Below are 25,886 nucleotides of genomic sequence, written 5' to 3' on the forward strand. Positions count from 1 at the left end.
ATTCATAAACAATCTCAGATGAGCCTCACAGTTACTACATGAGGGTTAATCTCATTTTACAGAGTATAAGCTGAAGCACAGAAAGGGTAAGTGATTTGCTCAAGATCAAAAAGTCAACAAGTGCTGGGGCCTGGGTTCAACTCTATGTCACTGACTTAGATTCTAGTGTCCTCTTTACTACGTCACAGCAATGATGTCTCAGTTAAAGAAATTCCATTTAGTGGTTAAACTGGGAAAATCAAAACTCGTCAGAAAAAATCCCAGGACTTGAATTCAGTTAGAATCAGGAAGCAAAATGATGTTCCAAACTTCTTACAATTTAAAATTATCTTATCAGCTCCTGGTAGACGCAAGGGCAAGCATTCCATCTTGGCCATCTTTGTATTTACCATAGAGAACACTTCACACAGCACTTTACATGTAGTAGGCCCACCAAAAGTATTTACAAAAGTGAATTAGTTGGCATAAGTGTTAATTGGGCACGTTAACACATCCCTTTCGTGTTGTACTAGGACACTGTCTAACAAGCCTGCCTGAGAGTCACCTGACTCCCTGCAGAACTGAAATATTACTTAGTATTTACTATGGGCCAGAGCCCAAACTCTATAAAACTAGTTGTCAACTGACAGAAAAATAAATGCAAAAGATTTAAGTCTGGTCAAAATATAAATGAACTTTGTCCAAGAGAGAAGATAACCTCAAAAGTATGTTTTTATCTATCTTAGGACATTAGCCATATTTTAACTTAATTTACCAATCTTATTCATCATTCTTTTTGTTTTCACTGATTATAAGTACATATTTTTCAATTTCATGTAACCTCCTTTGATTAACTATTTAACCTCCCTCACTAATTATTTAAACACATGTCCACTGTCTATTGCAATGAGAACTCAGTTCTTAACATTTTAAAGCTACACGTTCACATTTTTAAGTGAAAGAGTTTATTGTCTTGTTTGATGCTTTGGGTTTTTTTACTCCTCTTCGTGGTATGGGCACTTTGGTACACTTGTCTTTTGTTAAAAGATTTTGTTTCTCTTACGATGACCTTACACAACAGAAGATGAAGATGAGTCATCTCACAAAAATGATGGGAAAACTGAGGAAGAAGCACGACCAAAACGGCAGCAGAAAACACGGCTGAGACAGGACACTGCAGGAAGCGCAGCACGGCTGCCAGGGCAGGCTCCTCAGCACGCCCTGTTGGCATGACTGCTACCACTTCGTGGACTATCACTGTCAGTGGACACTGCCACCGTGTCCACCAGCAGCGTGCTGGAACATGGCCACATGCCACAGCATATAAATCCCAAATTCCCCCAATTTCTATGTATCATTCTTTCTAGTCTTCTAGGTAGAGCCTCCACTTGGACAAGCCAAAGTAGTTGTGAAGAGTAATACATCTACTTAAAATTTAAAGAATATTTTGGACAATATTTTAATTTCAGATAGTCAATACTTAGAGATCAGTTCATTACAAGTTTTCTACAATTATTTTCTAGATTTGTACAGGGTTTCATGTGAATAGAGCAGAATCAGACCTTGAATACCTACCTGTAGAAGACTCTTACCTGGTCCGAGCCCATCATGGCCTATGACAATCTTGTACAAATTCCCCAGGTGCACAGCTTCTAGGGAGAAGGTGTCAATCTGTAGCAAATCAGAAAACTGTAGTTAGATCTAGACTATGAGTCTGATTTATAATAAGAGTATAAATTAAGACACAGCAAAAATAGATTGTGAAAGGAATTAGGTTCATTCAGTAAATACAGACAGAAAGTCATTAACGGTCATTATTAAGGGCTTGGGGAAGGGGGAATGAGGAACTATTGTTTAATTAGTATTAAGTTTCAGTTTTGCAAGGTGAAAAATTTCTTGAAATCCATTGCACAACAATGTGAATAACTTAACACTATTAAACTGTGCACTTAAAAATAGAGTTGACCTTTGAACAACATGGGTTTGGGCTGCGTAGGTGCACTCAGATGTAGATTTTTTTCAATAGTAAACACTACGGTACTACACAACCCACAGCTGGTTAAACCTTCGGATGGGGAACCATGGATGTGGAGCGCCGACTATGAGTTACACACACAGATTTTGACTGTGCAGAGGGTCAGCATTCTAACCCCTGGGTTGTTCAATGATCAGCTGTAGTTAAGATGGCAAATTTTATTTTTTTACCACAATTTGTTTAAAATTCAAAGAACTTTCTGGTCACGTACTTGTCCTCTTAAAAAATTGAAGGAGCTCTTCGATCGAAAGAGCTGTCTGGATCCTGTATCTCCCTCTTCCCCCCAGACAGAAATGTAGACATTTGCTGCTGTTCCAGCATTCCAAAGCGCCCCTGTTGCCACACGCACTTCATACACCGTCACTGATAACAAAAGAAAAACAAGCTTTAAATTTTTTTAATGGAGGTATTGGGGATTGAACCCAGGACCTTGTGCATGCTAAGCATGCACTCTACCACTGAGTTATTTTCTTCCACACCAAGAAAAATAAGCTTCATATATCAAGCATTGCTCACATGATAGAAAAATTACGTACAGCTAATCACGAGCTCCAGGCCTAGGAAAGACGGAGCAGCGCGCTGCACCCAGCCCCCCTCACTGGACATGGCTGTAATGTCTGGACAGAATGCATGAGCAGCCACATGAAGACTCTGGAAAGTCAACAGTAGCGGGAGAGTTGGGGAATAAGACCAAAACTTAAAGTACCGACACGTGGCAGTGAGTTTACCATTTTCATCCCCTGGAATCTCCACGTGGACTCTGAGCATCCGAAACCTGCAGGCAGGCGCAGCGGCCCAGGCACGCGGAGCGCGGGCGAAGCGCTGCGGCCCCCGCTCGCGGGGCAGGAAAGGGGGCCGCTAACACAGAGGAGGTGCCGGTGTCCCAGGTCGGTGTCCCCCTTTGACTTCCCCGTTCCCTCACACCCCAGTCCCTGGGCATAAGAGCAGGCAGGAGCCCACGCTCCGAGGGAGAAGAGTTCCGCCCCTGTCGGGAGAAGCCGGGCGCCAGCAGGAGGCAGGAAGACCCGGCGGGCAAGCGGGCGCGGGGGCGAGGGCGGGTCCGCCGGAGGGAACGGCGGCGAGAACGGCGCTCGCACCGGCCTTCGCCCGCCCGCAAACGGCACTGTTCGTATCTTTTCAAAAATATTTTAGCTTCAGAGACTCAACAAAGAGTCTGTTACACCTTATTTAAAAACCACAAAGGAATCAGCCACCTCTGCAAACGTTTCAGCGACTCACGTTCCCTGGGAAGTTACGCAAGTTGTCAGACGGAAACCTCCCACACGATCCCACGCCAGTGCGGACATGTGCATCGTCACATATTTACTACCACGTGTTTCTTTAGAAAACTGAGGTATCACATTTTTAATAGAAAGTATTCTGGTTGGAGAAAACTCCATTTTTATCAATCGCCCATTTAATAGTTCCCATGAGCCCTTTTCCTAGTCTCCTCCAAAGCAGAAGTCAGCAGGCATAGCGGCCCTGGCCCTTGTGGACAGTCACCCCGAGTCCCTGTGGCGGGAGCAGTGACTGTCCAGCTCTGAGCACAGCCTGCCTCTCAGCCCCATTTCACAAGCCTTGAACACATCTCTGCTTCTGGCCAAATGTTTAGAAATGTTTAGAACTCACTGAGCAGCACCGTTTTCATTTCCTTATCAAATAGATACATTTTCCAAACATAAGGGTGAGCCCGAGAAGGAAAGTTTATGCTGACTTGCAGCGTTGAGCCCAGGAATAACTTCGTTGGCCATTCGATTTTCTCATGGCCTTCTAAGAATTAATTTTCTTTTTTTGATGAAGAGGCATTTCAGCTGACCTTCCTACCCAGTTAACGGGTGACAAGAACATACTCCTGAGCGTAGATGCATGGGGCAACTAAAGCACACTTGGATGCAGCTGCCAGCCCCACCCCCACCCCACCCCCCTCCGCCCCCCACCCCCACCCCAGCAGAGACAACTGCTAGGGAACAGCAGTCCTTACTCCTTCACTCACTCATTTCTGCACTCCCCCAACATGCCCTTCAGCATTCCGGCAAACACACCTAATCTTGCCGCCTGGAGCTGGATCTTCCCTACCTGGAAGGATGGGCTGCCCTTTGTTTAAAACAGGTAATTCTCGACAGATTTCCCCATCTTCTTGGTCTCGTGCCATCCACCGTTGAACAGGCATATAAAACTGTTTTCCAGAATTCACGTTCCACAATTTTATCTATAACAGCAACAATATTACTTGTAAAAAAAAATGTAAGAATATTTTATCAAAGAGTAAAAAGTTTTTGTCCAAGCCTGACAATTAAGAACAGCTTTTTGCTTTTTTGCTGTAAAAGAAGTTATTGAATACTTGACAAGAAAAGTGCTAACTTCTTCTTTTACTGCCATCTCAAGTACAATGGCATTTCTTTTCTCTATTTTGAAACTTTTCTATTTTTTATTTCTCTATGTTGAAATGTTACACATGCCAATTTTCTCCCAAGTTTTCTAAGTGTCATCAATATTTTCCTACCTAGAAAGAGATGTTTACAATTCTTAAAACCTATTACTTCCCTATTCCAACATCTCAGTAATGCATTTTTCATTTTAAGGCAATTTTATAAAATATTAGCATGAGCTTAGACCTGAGGATGAATGAGAGTCAAGCAATAGTTACTTATTTGGGTGCCTATTATATCCATGTCTACTCCGTTCATCCCGGAGTTAAAGATGTTAATAAATTCTGGTAGGACCAGATGAACGCCAAAAGTCATCGGAAAACAGAAATGTTTTCCAATTCTAAAATCTAGCCTTTCATGAGTAGGGTACTGTTATTCTTTTGAAAGCTTCAGTGGGGTGTTATTTTATCTGTTAAGTTAATCTTACTGTCTTGAAAATGCCTTACATCAGAGACTTTTCAACTGTAACGTGTTTAGGAAAGCATGTTGTTATCAAAGTAGATTTTCAATCCCTAACCTTACTAACTCTGTGGGTGTTCGTAAGGCCCAGAAATCTTCACTCATAAATTCACATCAAGTGCGCCTCTGGGGCAGTCCCGCTTTTTGAGAGGGACACAGAATTACCACTGGTTTGCAAGGCCGCCACTGCTGCCCCCAGTATTTGATTTGACTTTTTAATTAAAGTCCAAGGCAGACCACTTGAGAAACACAAAATAAATCACCATTTGAAATGGCTTATTTTGTAATCTTCCTTAACTAGAGAATCAAGATTAAGTTCACCAAAGCAATGTGATGATTTTACGGGCTGTGGAAAGGCTGTATTATTACTGCTGTAATAGACGCAGTGTTTTAATCCAAATCCTTTGCTTCAAGTCAGAGGCACAAGTTGGCAGTCCTTAAACTGTTGAATTTCAGATCTTCTAAACTGTATTACAAGAATTCAACAGAAAATCCTCAAACCATTATCAAGCATCTTAATCGAGCCAAATGGGTAAATTACATAAGGGTGTGATATACTTAGAATAAAACCTTTCATCAAGAACATCTCTGATCGTCAGTGGCACTGAAAGACAGATGAGGAAGACCTCAGAGAAACAAGCTGCCTGGCAGTAAGAGAGTACCTGCCGTGGACAGGAAAGACACCAAGAATTTTCAGCCTGGTTTTTTGTCTTTCCTCTGCAATATCATACAGTCTTTTCAGATCACTTAACAACTCCCTCAGCACCCCAGCTTCATAAGGATCATAATATTGCTCATTGGTTACTAGTCAAGTGAGACTGTGGTCATTTTCGTAAACTAGCTTGCTAGGAGGGGAAAGTAGCAGATTTCGTCATTGTCATGCACAGTCTCTTACATACTAACTTGGTTACCATACTTCAAAAGCTCTACATAGCATCAAAGAGAAAATCATTTCATAAAGAGGCCAAGCAGTAACTTTGAATTTGGAAATCTAACTTCTGCAGTCTGTATTTTCATAAACCGAGTTTCATTTTTTCATTCTGATTCAGGATCTTTTGTGACTTTAATATGAAGAATGTGGCATTTTTAACAACTACATATTTCCTCTACTGAAATAAAAAATATGTTTTTAGGGGATTACTCATCTTCTATGAATTTTTCATTAATTTCCTCGTATATTATAAAACTGTAGAACAAGTTTGCCAACAATATCAGGGGTTTGACTAGGTGTTCTTTGCATTTTGAGAATTTGTTTAGTTAAAAATCTGAAATGACGAAAGATGGAAATACACCACACACAAAAATGGATGACGAGCTGCAGGATTTCCAGTGTTGAAGACGTGCATTTACTGGCAATCATGGTGGTAAGTAAAATTTTTGATTGTGAACAAAATAGAAAATTTAAGCTTCTTATTGCTCCTAAAAGTACTCAGGGGGCATTATCACACTTAGCACGAGTAGACTAAATTTGAGAGTTGGCATTCAAGTCTAGCAGATACTTACTTCGCCAATGCAAATGGTCTATCTTAACAACCCTTCTGAAGCAGTTAACAGCCACCTAGTCACCTTTTCATCACTCTTGCAACCATATCAAGAAGCAATGAAAGTTTATCCAGAGTCCCAAATATCTTCTTTTGCTTGCAAAGAGGTAAAAGGATTGTTCGGTTGAGGTGCTTCTCTCAATTAATTAGGGATTAAATTATTAATACAGGCATATGATACTGCTGTCTTGAGGAAAACACTGACCAAAAAGGTGCAGGTTTGACTCCATCAACTCGCAATAGGTGTGAAATGCACCCCTGATTCTTGAACAGAATTTGCAGAGGCTCTTGCAAAGGGGGGAGTGTGGATAGGTCTTTACCTCTTTACAGTGCCAGGAAGGGGAGAGGCCAGAGTTGGTATGACCAACACGAATCTTAAAAAGTGTTCCAATGTCTCCGACTGTGATCTATAAAGGGGCCAAGAGAACGTCTTTCAATGCAGTTTCACAAAGCCCATCTTTTAAAACCTTATATTAGGACATAATATATTAATAAAGTAATCTACCCATCAACAAGATACTAGAATTATAAAAATATATACATCTATGACAAAGTTCCAGAATATACAAAGCAAAACTGAACAGAACTGAATGGAGAAATAGTCAACAATAATCATTGGAGACCTCCATATCCCACTTTGAATGATGGATAGAATGACTAAACAGAAGATCGATAAGTAAATAGAGGACTTGAACAACATTATACACCAACTAGATCTGAGACACTTACAGAACATTCCATTCAATAGCATCAGAATACACAGTTTTCTCAAGTGCACTTAGAACATTTTCCAGAGTAGACTATATGTTATGTCACAAAACAGGTTTTGAAAACTGAGTAAGACTGAAATTATAGAGGATCTCTGCTAGCTACAATGGAATGAAACTAGAAATAAATATAAGAAAGAAAACTGGAAAATCCACAAATATGTGTAAATTAAACTACATACTCTTAATCAACAAATAAGTCAAAGAAATTGAAAGAGAAATTTTAAAACACCTTGAGATGAATGAAAAATACATGCAAAAAAACATAGTGGATATACTGAAAGCAAAGCTCAAAAGGGAAATTTTAGCTGTAATTCTGTAAAATATGAGTGTACTTAAAAGGAGGAGAGCACTGCAGGTGAATTCCATCAGTCAGACGGCAAGAGAAAACCTCTGTGAGAGAAAGCTTCTTTGGAGATTCTGATGTACTAAAGCTAGAGTCTCTAAGGAGAAGAGTGAGGAGAAGTGGGTGAGAGAATGAAGGAAGAAGAAGGGGGTGGGGTAGGGAGAAAGTGGGACGAGGAAGAAGAAGGAGGTTCTCAAAGAACCCAGCGTTACCTAGGAACTAGGTAACGAGAACCTAAGGAACTAGGACAAAGAGGAGAAAGCTAGATGCAGAGCTAGCAGGAGAAAGGAAATAGCAGATTAGAATGGCGATAAAATAGAGAACAGAGAAACAATAGAACCAACGAAACCAAACGGTGGTTCTTTGCAAAGAAAATTGACAAACATTTAGCTAGCCTAAGAAAAAAAGAACGGAAACTCAAATTACTAAAATTGTAAATTAAAATAGGGATATAACTGGATATAACTACTAACCTTACAGAAATAAAAAGGATTATAAAAGAATATCAAGAACAATTATATGACAGCAAATTAGACAACCTAGATGAAATGGACAAATGTTTAGAATCATACAAACTATCAAAACAGACTCAAAAAAAAAATTGGAAGTCTGAATAGACCTGTAACAAGTAAAGAGACTGAAGCTGTAATCAAAAACTTCCCAAGAAAGAAAAATCCTAGTACAGTTGGCTTCACTGGTGAAGCCTACCAAATATTTAAAGAAAAATTAATACCAACTTATCTCAAAATCTTCCAAAAATAGAAGAGGTGGGAACACTTCTTAATTCATTCTGCAAGGTCAGCATTACCCTGCTACCAAAGCACAAAGACAAGGAAAGAAAACTAGAGACAAAAACCACTTATAAACATAGAGGCAAAAATCTTCAACAAACAGTAGCAAACTGAATCCAGACGCATAACTGAAAGATGACACACCCTGACCAACCTGGGTTTATCCCAGGAATGAAGAGTGATTCAGCACACAAATGCCAATGTAACAGATCACATAAATAGAATGAAGAGGAGAAAAACAGTCATCTCAATTGATGCAAAAAACAAAACAAAACAAAACCATTTGACAAAATCCAACACAATTTCATGATAAAAACACTCAACGAACTAGAAATAGAAGGGGACTTCTGGAACGTGATAAAGGGCATCTATGAAAAACCAACAAAGAATATCGTACTTCATGGTGAAATACTGAATATTTCCTCCTAAATCAGGAACAATACAAGGGTGCCAGGTTTCATGACTTCTAGTCAACACTGTACTAGAAATTGTAGGTATGGTAATTGGGCAAGAAAAAGAAATTTTAAAAATCCAAATTCGAAAGGAATAAATAAAACTATCTCTATCCACAGACTATATGATCTGATCTATAGAAAATCCTAAAGATTCCACAAAAAACTATTAGAGCTAATAAATAAATTCAGTAAAGTTACAGGATACTAGATCAACATACAAAAATCTGGTGCATTTCTATAATTAGTAATGAGCAATATGAAAAAGAAATTAAGACAATTCTATTTACAATAGCATCAAAAAATTCAGAATGATTATACCATGTGAAGGTATGTTTAATTTAAAAGTGAACGCAAAACAATAAAATAGCAAAACAACAACAAAAACAGCTCAGGCTCTCTTGACACAGTCACCTCTAAAACCACTTCTTACACATGCAAAATAACAAGTCTTCACTTTTATTTTTACACCTTAGTGACTGTCAACACAAGAAAGAGCTTCTTTAAACACTGACTCTTACAGAAAGTATGGAAAGGACAGTTCCAACTAAACTGTTAGTTTGGCTCCAAATGTATGTGGGCTAAGGACACAGGCTGTGGTAAACCGAACACCAGGATCACCCACAGGTGGGTGTCCTGTGAAGAGTCAGGATACTTCAGGACGCTGTCTTCTGGTTATGATCTTGTTCTCCGTCTCTACCCAGCTGAGAACAGCCCTCCAGCCGGCCAGCCATCTGTTGAGCAGACAGCACTAAGCCGCGAGGCCCCAGGCGCTGGCCTCATTTCAGGCCTGCCTTCCACTGCTGCCTTTCTCTCTCTAGCTTACCAGCCTGGCCCCGGGCTCCCTGCCTCATCTTTACTGCCTCTGTTTCTCCCTAGACCTTGATCCCAAGGTGTCTGGCCATGACCTAGTAACTTGACAGCATCTTCGCCCACCTTTATTTGATCACTTATTTTTCCCATTTTGACCGTGACTTTGAGGCTTATCTGTAAGGGCCCCAGACAGAAAGGTATGGCCCTTGTCCCCGACAGCCACACGTCTAGAAACAGCAGGTGCTGGTCACCCGCCATTTCTCTCCAGCTGTTGTCTCTTACCGTGTGCAGTCTGACTTGTGTTTAATCTGCTGGAGCAAAAACTGCCATGAATTACCTTCTACCAGATCTTCTACAAGACACGTGTTGTTACCACAGGAAGCATCCCATTCAGCAGACTGCACCCATTCCAGAGCACCCACTAGCTGCATCACTTACATCATCAGGCTTTACTCAGTTTTAGTACTCACGGTAAATACGTCTTTGTGGCCGTCCTGAAATCGAGTTCCATGTGCTCCACAAAGGTATATGGGGGCTGAACTCCTGTGCCGTCCATATAGTATAATATAAATCTGTGAGCTGGTCCCTGCATCTGGCAAGTCACTGGTGACGATGGAAACCTTCCAGTTGCCACCTATAGAAGCACAGATAGCACGGAGCATTACAGCCACTGATGACAATGGAAGACGGAAGAGCGAGGAGAATTCCAGGTGGACAAGCTCGCTCCTCCCATCTCCCCCGGAAACGCGCTGCAGCAGAGGGTTTTAGACTTGGTCTTTAAAACAATAAAACCATTATGTCCTACAACGGCGCTGTGAGGGGATTTCCTAGAAGATCTTTACTCTACCATTACCCTGGCATAGTTGGTCATGCCTAGACCCCAAGAGAGTCACTATGTAACTTCTCTCAAGTTCCAGCATTTGGACAAAACGTCTCAAATATTCTAGCTCTGACATATAATATGTGCATTCAGAATTATTCCTTTTAAGATTTTTGAGTTTAGATGTTTATTTTCCAAAATTAAAAATTATGTAATAATTTATATAAACATTAAGATTGGAATCAGACAAGTTACGAGAAATTTCAGAAGTCATCTGGTACAATTTTTCACTTTTTAAGTATTCCTAATTAGTAGATTTTAAAATAATGGTTTTTCCACAAAAATAGATGTGTGGAACTGAGTCCAACAAAAGTTAATTAAGTAAATTCTGTATCACCCAGCAACAAATGAAAATAGTGCTGGAAAATGTATGCTTCCTGGTGAATACAACGGAGATGAACGAAACATCGTAACATACTGATGGGGGGTGATATTGCTTCCAAGGATTTCAATTTAATTTTGCCAGGTTTCTTTGCAGTAAATATCAAGAGTTGACCAATAAGAAAGTAAAGTAATACGAAATTAGGGGAACACACTCAAGATTATACTAAAGAAGAAAGAGGGCGAGGCAGCAGAACCCAGAGCCGCGGGCCTAAGTGACACTCCACTCTGCAGACTGTGCCTTCCTCTCTCCCATTCCTGAACTGAGGTGTATTTCCCATCTTGACCATTCAGATCATAATCAGATTCTAGATTTAAATTTTACTTACATGGTACAATAAATAGATGCTAAATGAATGTCCTTTTTTTTTAATCTACTTTGAAACAGGGAATTCTACACAGTAAAAAGCCATATTCGGCTACCAAATCATTTTGGTAGACAATCAGTAAATAAAAACATCATCTTAAAAAACTGAAAGAGATGGATAAGCTATCTTTGATGACAGCAGAAGCGGCTAAATTGCAATTATGAACTACAGAGCTGGGAAAGCCCCAGCTGCTTTCTGTAGACTAGCATGTTTGTTTGAATAAAATGAAATAAAGCTCTTCAGCTTTTGCTTTCTTAGAAATGCAGCAAAGAGTGCAGGGGAGAATCAATACTTGCTAAATGTACAAGGACCAAATCAATAGGGAAAGAAATTGCATTTTCCAACAACTAACATGGAAAAGGATGAGAAGTATAGGAATAGAAATAAAAATGAAAATAATGAAATATGACGTCTGTTTACCATAGGTTTTGGCACCTCTTTAGGTCATTAAAACCTTAACCTTGGAAGGGAGTGTTGTAAAAACTGGAGAAGAATCTAAAGATCGTGAAGCAAGACTCATCTTTTACTTCGTAACTTCAATCAATCAATAGCCAACAAGTCACTGAGTCACTACTGGGTGTCCCGGGTCGTGGAAGGAGTACACGGAAGACACAAAATGATGTCTCTGTCCTCCACTCGCCTGTTCTCCACGAGGTGGTAAGGCCAACAGACCAAGAGGGAAGAAAAATCAGAACAGTCTTAATGTAAAATTTTGGTAAAGTGAGTCCAGGTCACAGAAAAGTTAACAAAATAAAAAAAATTTTTAAGTTAATTTTAAAAAAAGAACTGACCAAAAAACCCCAACAGAAATTAAATGAAGAAGGCACAAAACCTTGTGCCATAATCTTTGTAAAGCAGAAGCCAAGAGAAGAGTGAGACAGAGACGTCAGGGGTTTACAGGGCACCCCCCACCCAGCCTGCTCGGCACCGCGTAGGAGACAGAAGATGGGTACTTAAGATTCTAAACCCTTCCTAATATCCATACCCTATTGGGCCTAATTTGAAAGGTGGGCTGAAGGGGTGAGTACCTGGACTGGAGGAGAACAGGACGCAGGGAGTGAACCAACGGCTTGATGAAATACTCAAATTATCAAAACAGACACAAAACAACTAGAAATTGTGAATAGCCCTTTATCTTCTAAGAAATAATAATTAATTGATAGTTAAATCTTTTTTACAAATAACTACAGGCCCAGATGGTGAATTTTCTTCCAAACCTTTAAGAAACAAAGGATGCCAATCCGACACAAACCCTTTGGAATACTTCCCAGCCCCTCGTGTGAGACGAGCATCACTCTGATACCAAATTCAGACGAAGGCATAACAAGAAAACTACAGAGCAAGAACCCTCATGAACATGAGAAGTGGAAATCTTCTCAACAAAATACGAGGAAATCGAGTCAACCGCAACCTTTGGGTTTATCCCAGGAGTGCACGGCTTGTCAACACTTAGAGATCAATGCAAGTCACCACATGAGCAGAACAGAAGGACCTGTGTCTGATCGCTTCAGTAGGTATCCGGAAAAAAAAAAAAAAAAAACACTTGAAAAAATTAAATACCCATTCATGGTAGAAACTCATTACTGGAAAGGATGAAAATGAGAAACAGTCTTACCGGAAAGTGGAGTAAAGGCAGTTCTCGTTACAGCTGGCAGAGAACTTGGCAGAGTTGTGCTCTGTTACTCAGTGGTGGAAACAGAACTTACAAGCGATGAACTTAGACGTCTACCTGAGGAGCTTTCCAGTCAAAGTGTGGCAGGTGTGCCCTGCTCTCTCCTTGCTGCTTATGGTGAAATTTAAGAGGAAAGAGAGAAACAGAGGAAGGAACTGCTAAGCAAAAAGGAACCAGCCCTTGCTGATTTGGAAAATTCTCGATCTGTCCACATATCTTGTTCTGGAAGCAGAGCCAAGGACAAGAAAACTATTTGCTCAAGAGATTAGGCATGTGGTTTAAGGATCCAGGCAGAAGCCGGGAGTGAAGATGGAGTTACCCAGGAAGGATGTGTGGGGACGTTTGTGTCTAGTGACGTGGGCCCCACAGCATCCACAGAAGACCAACAAGGTTCTCAAAAATTTTTATTCTAGCAGATGGAAAGGACAAAGACGGGACGAAATGAAGGAAGCATGACTCTTTGGGCCAAGACGGTGGTGCCGCTGCCCTGGTGGGCTGAGAGGGCAGGGCTGCCGCCCTGGGGAGCCGTGAGGAGTGGGGTGTTGCCCCAGCAGGGCCCAGAGAGCAAAGCAACTAAACCATAGAGAATTACTCTCTGGGCCCTTAAATCTGATGGAATTTGCCAAGCTGGGTTTCAGACTTGCTTGGCACATGTGACCCCCTTTCCCTTCTAACTTCTCCCTCCTGGAATGAGAGTGTCTAGTCCACGCACGTTCCACCGTTGTATCTGGGAGGCAGACAACTTGTCTTCTGGTTCCACGGGTCTGTGGGTGCTGAGGAATTTGGGCCCAGGATGGATTGTACCCAGTGTCTCACCCATACCTGATTTAGGTGATATCTTCAAAGACGGGAGTCCAAATTTTTTGAGAGGATTATATTTAAGTGATATTTTGGGCTTAAAGTTGATGCTGGAATGATTCAGACTTTGGGGCATGCTGGGATGTGGTAAGCATACTTCGCATAGGAGAAGGGCATGAATTTTCCAGGGCCAAAAGGAGAACTCTTGTGGGTTAAGCTGTGTCCCCCAAAAGATGTTCAAGTCCTTATTCCTGCTCCCTGTGAATGTGACCTTATTTGGAAATAGGATCATTGCAGACATAATTAGTTAAGGTGAAGTCACACTTGACTAGGGCGGGATTAGTCAATGATGACTAGGTCTTTTAAAAAGACAAAAGACACAGAGGTGGAAGGAGGGGGAATTCCAGGCAGAGACTGGAAATACCCAGCGGCAAGTCAAAGAACTCAGACTTCTAGCATTCAGAACTATGAGAGAATAAATTCTTATTTTTTTCAAGCCACCCTGATGATGTTAATTTGTTACAGCGGTCCTTGGACAGTAATTCAACAAGTGACTATATAAGAAAATTGTGTTACATAAATTAATACAACTCAGCACTTAAAAGGATAAACGACTGACTACTGGTACACAGGAAAATCTGGATGAATATCAAGCTTTATGCTGATCAAAATCCTAGTCACAAAAGAGCATATGCTTTATGACCCCACACAAGGAGCTCCAGGAAAGGTGGATTTATTTGTAGTCACATAAAACAAGTAAGTTCTTTCCTAGGGGCAGGGATGGTGAAAGTTTCTGCAAAAACGTGTGAAGAAACTCTTTGGGATGACAGAATTCTTCTGTCTTGATTGAACTGGTAGTTACACAGGTGAACCCAACTGTCAACAGCATAGACCTAAAATATGTGCATTTATTTCTGTAAATTATACCTCAATACAATTGATTGTTTAAAACATTAAATAAAAAAAAAAACTTGTAAAAGCCTTAACTAAAATGGTCAAGTTGAGGGGGGGGATCTGCCATACAAATGAAAAAGGGCTAATTTCTTTCATTTGCAAACAGCTCACACAATTAATAAAACAAAACTAAACATGGATTCCACAATAGAAAAGTGGGCAAAATATGAAAGCAATTCATTAAAACACGCACAAGTAGCAGAGAAACAGAAAACATGCCAACTACGTGCAGGCAAATCAAACCAGACCGCCGCTCACATGCCAGGTGGGCAAAGCCTCTCATTTCAGAATACCGAGCACCGTGAGAGGGGCCTTCTCACCCCGTCTGGCATCGGTGTAGTCTCCCTGTACCCTTTTTGAAGGGCAATTTGGCAAATCTATGAAAACTGACAATGCACATACAGTTTGACCTAACGGTCTCACTGCTGTAACTCACTGCACAAATACACTCACAAAGAGGCCGAACTCTGTGCACTGGGGACGTTCTTCCAAAGACTCCTTGGAAGGGTGACTATTTGGACACAGCCGTGTGTCTTTTACTACAAAATGAGTCACCGAAATAATGAAACAGCCACAATGAAATGCTACACAACATAACAATTTTGAAAGAATGACTAAAGCAAAATAAGGCACAGTTTGAATACTATATTCTCTACCCAAGTTTGTAAATAAAAAGGATGTACCTAGATCCATTTACACAGGCTGACAAACGCATTTAAAATGTAAGGGGAAAATCTGAAACTGCCTTTGAGCAGAGTTCAGAAGCTGGAGCTGGGGAAAGGCTAACTCTGCATTTTATTTTGGTCTATTCTATTTGATTTTTATCATGTGCCATATGACTCTCACCTCCTTAATTAGGAAAATATGTAAAAGGGAAAACGGATGTAAGTGTAGTGATGAGCAGACTGTGCAGCACAGAGGAGGAGTGCTTCAGGAGCATCAGGACGAAGGAAACGTGTGTCTGGATTCTTCCAAAACAACATGTTTTCAGCCTGTGACTCTACAAATCCTCTCTAGATTTATGCTTTACGTTTTCAGGGTCTTTACAATCACTTGCCAACTGTTCCTCCCAGTAAACTACAAACAAGTCACAGACCAAAAGTACATATATACTTTTTCAACAAAAGTCTTGTCTATTCAATTTAAATATATATATATATTTGATGACCTACCAGCAATGCCAAACAGGAAGAACAGAAGCATTCCTAGAAGTCAATGTGTGGGACTTGAAGCCCCGCAATAAACCGTGAACCTCTGGCCACAGAACGACATGACTTTCCAATTAACTTGAACAGTGTCATTGCAAGGAGTCGAGAGCAGCAGAAAGAGAAGATCTTTGAGGGCCACGCAAAACCACCCGGACATCTGCACTTTGAAACGAAGTTTTAGATCAGGTAACAACCTCTCCACTGCAGTTTCTTCATTCGGAAAATGGACATTACACACTCATGGTTTTTAAGAGAGCGACACAAGGTAAAACTGGGTAAGCACATGGCACAGCGTTTGGTACATAAGTCACTTCATACGGGGAAGTTACTATTATCGGTGTCATCACGTAGAATTAACCTCTTTTCTACGGAGCCGACCATGCAGTCCCAGCAGGGGCAGCATCACTCCCGAAGGAGGAACGCTGGCCCCTGGAGGGCAAGAAGCTTCAGTGTTACAGTGTTCCGCGGCTCTGCGACACTCTACCCTACCCAACAAGGTATTATTCCTTAGCACTCAATTTCTCTCATTAATAGAAGGCAATAATGAAAAAAAAAAAAAACGGTTGAGGAATAAATTAGGCTTATAAGTCACTTAAGCATTACAAATAAATACTATCAACTTCATAAATTTCAAAGAATAAAACGTCTACATAAATGAGAATTAATCCCCTGAAGTAGAAAATCAGAGCATTAGTGCCTGTCACTGTCCCCATACTGAGTGACTGCAATTGGGCCCCCACCACGATGAGGACAGCAAGAGAGGGACAGCTCCAGGACAGCGCGGCCGCTGCATGATGGCGGTATCCACAGGACATGTATGCTCGTGGGTGTTGGCCACATAGAAACCACAAGGGCTTGGGATTAAGCCACTGGAAAATGTGTTCCCAGCAAGGCAACGAGCAGAGGGCCGTGTCCCAGCCTCCACTGTCTGAAGACGATTGAAGGCGCCGTGAAACAAGGAGCCTCTGAGCAGAAGGAGGAGCAGAACTATTGGAAGAGAACAGTTTCTCTACTCGTGCCAGGAAAGCCTTTCTTTTCACTCTGTCCCCTAAAGTAGCAAAATGCCAACGTGAGAGTCCAAGACAGAGAGGGACTGCCGCGCAGACGGGCAGGGTCCCCTTGTGTCACTCTGCAGCATCCTCTGACACGGCCTCTGTGCACTGCGCAGACCTGACTCCTGCGTCTTTTCATGTTTTCCACGTACTGCCGGGAACGTGAGGCCCAAGGCTACTTCCCCAGCTGTGTACTCGGCAGTGGCGGAAAATTCCACACTATGTACTCAGGGCTTTGGTCTCCAGCTGGTCGAGCAGAGTTTGAAGAAGAGGGAAACAAAGAACTCAGACTAACCAGAGCAATTTTGAAAGAGAACAAAGTTGGAAAATTTTGCACTGTTTCAAGGCTTATTATGAAGCTACAGTAATGAAGACAACGTGTTTTGGCATACAAGTAGTCACAGAGATCAATGAAATAAAACAGAGTGCAGAAATACTCCCCCACATGTATGGTTGAGTGATTGTCAACAAGAGTTGTCTATTCAATTCAAAGTATTTCAATGGGAAAAGGACAGTCTTCTCAACAAAGGGTGATGGAATAATTGGATATCTGTATGAAATCAAATGAAACTTGGCCCTTACCTACCACTATATACAAAAAATAGGTTTAAATGGGTCAAATAGACCAAAGGTAAGAACTAAAACTATAAAACTCCTAAAATAAAATAAAATAAAATCTTGTTATTGGGCTATATTACACACATGTATCTTTAAAATGGGACATTCAGCCACTTTAGTCATTCTTTCAAAATTGTTATGTTGTGTAGCATTTCATTGTGGCTGTTTCATTATTTCGGTGACTCATTTTGTAGTAAAAGATACATGGCTGTGTCCAAATAGTCACCCTTCCATGAACTTACACAGTGTTATATATCATTTATATCTCAATAAGTTGGGGAGAAAAAGAAAAACGAAAGATAAGACTTACTCGCAAGAGGAAAGACAGGTAAATAATTTTTACTCTGTTAACCTTTGTTGTTTTTGTTGTTGCTGTTATTGTTATGATCATCTCTGTCCATGAACCAGAAAGTAAAAATCGGTAAAGTATTGAAAATGCGTGTGTATAGAGGATAGGCTGACGTGCATATCATTTAGGAAGAATTCAGATTATTAAAAGCAGTCACTGTATTCATTACGTTTAAAATCTGTGCTGATTACTGCTGACCCGGAACTACAGGCCCAGCCACAGGATGGACAGATTTGCCTTAAACCATCACATACACTAAGACTTTTAACCCTCTTTGATGGTCTGTTGTGTTGTTTAATTTTAAAAAACTTTTTCAGTGATACACTGTTTCCTATTTATGAATATTTGCTTAATAACTTAGCATTTAGGTCATTGGAAAACAAAGCCTTTGTCTGGAAAAATTGTGAAACATCTTGAAATGGACCCAAAAAATTACTGACTCCCTCCTGAAGCAGTCTGGAGCGCTACCCTGCTTTTCGTTATCGTTGAGCGATCTTAAAATTCTGTGAATTGTAAAGCAAACAAAAAACAAACCTAATGATAACACAGATTTTTCACGTTCACAGACATATAAATTAGTTGTGTCCAATGGAATGTAATTAATGTCCTGGACAGACCCATGTTCACTTCAGCATCCTTTTCCCCACTGTTGTGCGTGCGTGTGTGTGTACGTGTTACTTTAAATACTTCCACGAAAGAACCTCAGTCTCCCGCTGCTAAAACTACATGCTATCTCACCCACGATTTGGCGCCAAGCAGGACTCAAGGTTAGTCACCTTCACCTTTATCAAGAGTCCCATGAATAAATGGTGGAATTACCACATTTCTTTTACATAGCTTAGCATCCATGGCGCTAAATACGTCTTCATTAGGAAAACACCACCTTGGTTAAAGCACATGAAGGGAATTAGCACTAATGGGTTAAAAAATTCACCCGCCCTGGGCCCGCGCGCCCCCACGCGGCCCCTCGAAGGCCCGAAGGCGCCCGCCTGCCGCACAGGCGGGACCAGGGCGCCGCCGCGGGGACCGCGCCCCGCAGCCTGCTCTGCCTCCGTACGGGGCCCCAGGGGAGCCGCCCGACGGCTCCGGGAGAACACGGCGCCCCCCGCCCCCCGCGACCCCCCCTCGGACCCATGGCCGGTTCTCCATCGCGGGCATTTAATTCACTTCCCCTCGGCTTGTGAACTTGAGCTCCTAACCGCGTATTTCCTTCGCCCTGAACGCTGCTACCCCTCCGGACTGAAGACTGGGCCGCGGGGCCGGGGCGGGGCCTGCGCAACTGGGCCCTGGCTCGCTGCACGCAGAGGCAGACGGGCCCGGGACCGGCCCCGGGCTGGTCGCACGCCCCGCGCCGGGCCAGCCTCGCCCCCGAGCGCGCGGCCTCTGCCAGCGCGGGGCGCCGCCGCCACCTGGTGGACACGAGCGGTAACCGCACCTCCCGCCCCGCGTGTTCCCCTGAGCATCGCGGGGTGTGGGGGGTGCCGCCCTCCGCCCTAAGCACTTCACCCCTAGGGAAAAAGCCAGGGCGGGGCAGGGTTCTTCAATTTCCCTAATGTTACATTTAGTCTCCTAAATCTCAGTGTTTCAGGATTTGTTTAAATCTAAGCCTTGTGAAAATAAAAACGGCCTTTGAGTTTTTTTTTTTTAAAAAGTCATTTGCATAGACATTTTAAAGGACGATTGAAATACTGCTTCATAAAATACAAGGAACTTATTAGTTCTATCCCTCAGCATCTCTGCGTGTCTTTCTTCATGTATGGAGTCAAAGTTAGAAAGAGGTAAAGAGCGAGCACTCACAAGCACGTCTCATCTACCCGACACGCATTTACCGTGTCCCCCGGTGACGTGCTGGATCTGGGGAGCAGACATGGGTAAGCTGTGGTCCCCACCTCTGAACGTGTTCACCTGAAGTAAGTACACGGCGCAGTCAGGCATTACTCATTCACGTACGTCCCTCCCAGTTTCATCTGGGCCGCCCAGGGCACTGCCTGGTGCAGCATTACATATCCACATGCCGCTGCACGCCACATTCTTCTAAGAACTCCTGGTTGCTATGAGTGATTTGCTCAGTCTCCTTGGTACATCTAAATACCACTCCTTCCAAATTAAAAAGAAAAATAATTCCCTTGTCTCTCTGCTCTGGGGAGAATGCTAATAATTTTTAAATCATTTTACTTTCTTCCTCACGTGAAAAGAATAAAAAGAGCACTGACTTTCAAGCACAAAGAACTGGGTTGAAATCTCGACATGATACCTACTGTCACCACTGATGGAAATACTTTACCCCCCTGCTGCTAGGTTCTCTCACCCATAAAAAGGAAACAACAAAGCTAAACTGTGTCATGAGGAAGGATTACATATAAAAAGCCGTAAGATTACCGCAGTCCCTGGTATACAGTAGGCACAACATTAATGTTAATTCTTCTCCCCTTTGTATTACAGGCATACCTGGGAGATACTGCAGGTTCAATTTTAGACCACTGCAATAAAACAAGTATCACAATAAAGCGAGTCATGTTAACTCAGGGCCTTCCCTGTGCCCCTAAGTTATATTCACACTGTAGCCTATTAAGTATGTAATAGCATGATGTCTTTAAAAAATATCGTGCACGCCATAATTTTTAAATACAAAACAAAAAACAATTGCAATAATAACATCAAAGATCACTGATCACAATTACCATAACACTAATAACGAAGAAGTCTGAAACATTGCGAGGATTACCTGAACACGACAGACACAAAGTGAGCAAATGAGGTGGGATGTGGCTGACGGGCCTGGGCAACGTAAGGTCGCCACAAACCTTCAATTCGTAAAAAAAAAAACAAAAACAAAAAAACAGTATCTGCAAAGTGCAGTAAAGCTAAGTGCATGTATTTCTCCACAATTTCAGCCCTTTTATTTCACCAAAATTTCTCACTGCTCACAGATGGTTACAGAACATTACACCTTCCATATTTCAATCAGAAGAGTGCATCACTTACTGAAGGAAAAAATCATCTCCATGTAGAAGTCGCCTTCATCTGGTTAAATAAATAGTAACTCATAATTTTTTATGGACTTATGACTCATGCTGAATTGAAACCAAAGGCATTCTTTATGTAAGTAATTACTTTTAGTTCCCCAATGCCAAATTTATGCTATTTTAGCACCTCCATGTGTTGCTCCAAATACTAATTTTTCTACTTTGAGTCAGTTCCAGATAAGACACTGACTTCAACATTTTATAAGACTTGTTTCTATACTATCACATAGTCATGAAGAACAAGGAATCTTAAAAGATTCCCTGGCTAAGTCCCAAGCAAACTACCACAAGTATTCAAAAGAGACAATCTACGCTTCATAGTCTAATCAGATTTATTTATCTGTCTAAGCAACATGTTTTTATTCACATCTAAAATTTTTATTAATGCAGGTGGACACAGACATCTGTCAAATTCCTCTTCACAGTAGTTCTTTTTCAATTTTGAGAATTTCAAGGTCACTTTTCTCTTTTCCTTCCCAAGTTAAATCATCCAGTTCCTTTCATTTTTCTTCACAGAGCAGGCCTTAAACTTCGCCATTTGTTTCTGACCTATCTGAATTTCTTGACATTTCACTAATGTTTTTAAAAGATTCTAATTTCTAGGCAAAGTCCTGGAGAGCCAGCTTAGTAGTAGAACATCCCTTTTATCCAGTCAGAGGAAAAATGGAGAGTCCTGTCCCACGGAAATGCTTGCGAGCTCATTAGACGGATGTTCTGAGAAAACTAGACTCAACACGTTCGGCCTAAAAAACCTGAGGTCGTTGTGGAGACCTTACCATCATACTTTTATCAAGTCAGCAGTTAAAATTAGTAAGTGAAGGAATTTGAGGCTATGTCTATTCCACTAATTCACCAATACGTATATTCAATACATACTTTGCACTAAGCTGACAACATTAAAAAAGAGGGGAAAAAAGATGTAATTCCTGTCTTTCGGGGCATCTATGATGTCCTAGGGGGAAAATAACAGAAACAGGAAATTACACATGTTCAAGGAAAAAACACGAGGAGCCTCGGAAATAGCAGAACAGAAACTGAGTCTGTGATTGTCGGAAAAATGCAGAACACAGGAATGATGAGAGTCAAATCGGAGTATCCAATGGCAGGATTTCCAGGGTGCACTCCTTCGAAGAAGTGGTTAATTCTCAGAGGTTTATCTAATCCACATCCATCCCATGTGCCTCATCTTTCTATAAGTAAAAAACACACTAATGAAGAAAGGCTGTGTTGATACTGAAATTCTAAATCTTCTTGTTCATCACAGCTTTCAAGATCAGTCCAATTTAATGGTTTTCCTCCTCCCAAATAATAAGATTTTCATCTTCAAAAATATAAAATATTTCTAACCTATTTCTATTGCTAATATCTAAGGATGTCTCAACTTGGCAAAATAGGAAGGCTTGGCCAAGCGTTTCAAAGGAGAAATGATAGTTATTTTCTCTTACTACTTGGTTGAGATTTGTTCTTGAGCTCTGGTATCTGTTATTTAATAAGTTGTTATTCTCATCAACTACTTCAAAAATTTCATTTGTCTGATTGCTGGGATCTTGTGTATTTGAATTCACAACACCCACAACTAACAATGTGTGCAAGAAATTCTTTAAATGTGGTTGAAATTTATTTAAATTATTTTCTTCCTCTAAGTCCAAGAAGTTAATTCTCTTTAATTTTCTTCTTTTATCCATCAAGCCAAATGTGTTACTGAAATAAAGCCAATCCAATGTACTGCCAATGGCATCATCAGTAAATGCTCTCCTACCACTTGCTTTACTGTTCTCATCTCTGAACATGTTTTTGTTTGACTGCAGTAAATATGGGTGTATTTTCATCCATAATTGGAGACTCAGGGAATTTTCAATATCAGAATCTTTGCAATATGCAAATCCTCGGTGTTCCTCATTTACAGGCTGGATAGTAACAGTTAGTATCGGGCAGTGTTGACCACAAATAGTATAGAGTCTGTCCAAAGAGTCACCTTCTTGAAGTGCCCCCTGGATTACACTATTACCAGGCAATGGCTGGTTTTTAACAGCACCATCAGAGACAGGGTGGACTTTGTTACCAGCTGATGTAAAGACATGAGTGGCAGCTGTGCCTACTCTTTCTGACCTGTGATTACCCTTCTCCTCTGCATGGTGATTCGGTATTCTCTCCTTAGCACAAGTTTTATCTTGAACATCTAGCAAGTCCTCAGGAAAAGGCTCAGAGTCGCTACAATGAGGCATGTTAAAGTAACTGCACCTCAGCTCAGGAGGCTGAGTCAATTCCTCCAATTCTGAAGAGGACAGTTCAACCATGTCTGGGCCTGGGGCCAAATTTCCAAAATGTGAATACAGTACCTCACTGCTATTATTATCAAGCAGAGTATCCACTGATGTGGTGTCTGCATTGCCACATATGCCAGAATTTTCAAGAGATGATATTCTTAGCAAGTGATTTTCTTTCAGGAGCCACCTGCCTTTGTCAATCAGTACTCCCTCGTCTCTGTGCCTGAAGGTTCTGTCATGATCATTTTGTTCTGTACCATGTTTCACAACGTCTTCCTCATGATAATTGGCCCTCATGTCATTAAAATCACATTTATCTTGCCTTTCCTCCTGAAATTTCTGCAACACAGATGAATTACTAGATACCTGTTCAGAAGAGGCAAATGACCAACCTTCAGAATCACGAAGACCTACTTTCCCAGCACACTGAAATTCCACAGAATTGTAAGGACACACCTGAGCTGTGTGTGGAGACCCAGGAAAAAAAGATGGCTTCATAATCTCTGCTTTACCATAAAGTTTTTCTATTGTCCGCTTAACAAATCCCTTATTATATTCTTTCTCTGGGGCAATCTCCTCACCACTGTCACTGGGGCCATCACTGGATGTTTTATATGACCGTTCAGTCTCACTGTCTTGCCTATAATCTGACCAATCAGAAGTCACTGGACTTTTGAAGCCATTTTTAAAATTAAGAGGAGACTCTGCAAAACTTTCCATTTCCATGCTTTTCACCATCTCTTTTACTCTCATTTTAGTTTCTCCTTCACTGAGCTCCTTTTCAGTATTTTGCTTAGAATCATAGCAAAATACTAAGGATGGTGGTGTTGCCAGCCTCTTACTGACTGTCTCACAAATTACACCATTCCTTCTTTCCTCCTCTGTAATGTTCCTGCTAGAGACTTCGATCAATTCCAAATTTTTACCAGCCTCTAACCCCTTCCGGATCGATTCTTCAGTAACTTGCTCTCCTGAATGTATCTTTATGTTCAAGATACCAGGGTTCCACTTTTCTAACTCTTCAAGGGATTCCAATTCTGAAATGTTTCTTTCACTTGATGTCATGCTGCTGGTTACTGAGCCTGGTTCTTCAGAAGTCTTTGATTCTTCTTTATCAAAAGATGTATCTGTGTTTTTATTCTGAAATTTCTTTAATGAACAGTTTTTACATTCATCCAGAGAATTATGTTCCCTATCAAGTTCTGGTTCATTTGCACTTTGGGAAGAAACACAGTGACTTAAATTACTGATATTTTGGTGTGACACTAATATATCAAAGCCATCTTTACACCCAGAGTCTGCCAAAATATTTAGGTCTTTGTGAACTTCATCAACTCTTTCTAACTCTTCAATCAATTCCAAATTATCAGTATATGTGTTTTCTTTGGAATTTAAAACATTACTGGTATTGCAGACTTTAAAGGGAATGCAGGCCTCATCAACTGGGCAAGCTGTCTCATAGACATAGTTTTCCTCATGAGCACAAGCCTTATGAGAAGACACAGCATCAGCAAGTGAACAGACCTCTCCTGGGAAACAAGCCTTATTTATGGAAGTCTGATCTGTGGTACAGCCATCACTAGGGTAAAAATTATCACTGAGGTTACAAGTCTCTTCTGGAGGACAAGTCTTATTCACAGTGCGCATCTCACATGGAGAGCAAGTCACCTCTGAAACACAGACTTCAGAGACGCAGTCCTCACTGGCAGAATAGCATCCATCTAAAGAGATCTCCTGTGTCTCCTCATTTTCAGTGCACCTAGGAACTATCTGAAGGTTGGGTATAGAACAATTTTCAGAAAGACCTATTGGAACCATGTCCTGTTCTTTCTCAGTGAGTCCCATGTGATTTGTCGTTGATTCCACTAAACTGGCAACAGCAGCCTTCAAGTCATCAGCCTCCTCTGTGACAGCAATATGCTTTAGAACCTCCAACAATGCAAGTATTTCTGAAGTTCTGCTGGTAGTCTTGTGAGCATCATCTTGCCAGAAGCTATTCATACCTCCCTTCAGGTGTAGCACCAGGAGCCAAGCTAGAAGAACATTCGTGGATGAACTACATATTGGAGAAGGGAAGGGGACATCTGCAAGTGAACCTGGCATTTGAACAACTCCATTCTGAGTCTTGTGAACACTAGGAACTAAAGCTTGCAGTTGGTGAAGCAACCCGACTGGTAAGAGGTCTTTTGGGGTGTCCTCTTCCATGAGATCGACTTGAATGGCAGCCTCTGCACTTTGCCCTTTTGTAGCTAGCTTTACATCTTGGTAAGCAAAGCTTACCTCTGGTCCTGACTTTTCAGCAGATACCTGACTTTTAGTATTATGACCATAAATAGCTGACTGTGGCAAAGAACAATATTCACGAAGGGAAAGACAGTAAGCGTCATTCAGAGATTCAATCTGGTTCTTACAGAGATCTTTGGTAAGTTCTTCACTGGTGTCTTTGTCTAAAGATGCACCTACCTCTCTACCTAGGTTATCTCCTGTCAAACTCGCATTTTTAGTTACGCGCTTATTACTTTCCAGGACAAAATTATTTCCTTTTCCAGGACTTGTACGGGAATTATTTCTTGGAAAACCACTGTTGTTACAACGTACCACACTCCTTTGCTTTTTGAATACTGGAACCGATTTTCCAGGTTGCAAAGCTGAATGTGGATTTATGTTCTGCAACCACCTCTGTACATAATTTTGAACTGAA

General features: G+C 41.3%; 1 protein-coding gene across 1 annotated transcript in view; it reads right to left on the reverse strand.

The window, feature by feature from the left end:
• Positions 1–25,886, reverse strand: part of RP1 (RP1 axonemal microtubule associated) — a 235,699-nt gene that overhangs the window by 108,712 nt on the left and 101,101 nt on the right. Inside the window, exons 8-12 of the mRNA XM_032469958.1 lie at positions 10,083–10,246; positions 6,764–6,850; positions 4,091–4,223; positions 2,226–2,377; positions 1,572–1,650 (exon numbers count right to left, since the gene is read on the reverse strand). Of these exons, the coding sequence (XP_032325849.1) occupies positions 1,572–1,650; positions 2,226–2,377; positions 4,091–4,223; positions 6,764–6,850; positions 10,083–10,246 (615 nt within the window). The remainder of the gene's footprint in view (positions 1–1,571; positions 1,651–2,225; positions 2,378–4,090; positions 4,224–6,763; positions 6,851–10,082; positions 10,247–25,886) is intronic.

This window comes from Camelus ferus, chromosome 29, assembly GCF_009834535.1.
Source record: "Camelus ferus isolate YT-003-E chromosome 29, BCGSAC_Cfer_1.0, whole genome shotgun sequence".
In the NCBI taxonomy this organism is placed as follows: Eukaryota; Metazoa; Chordata; class Mammalia; order Artiodactyla; family Camelidae; genus Camelus; species Camelus ferus.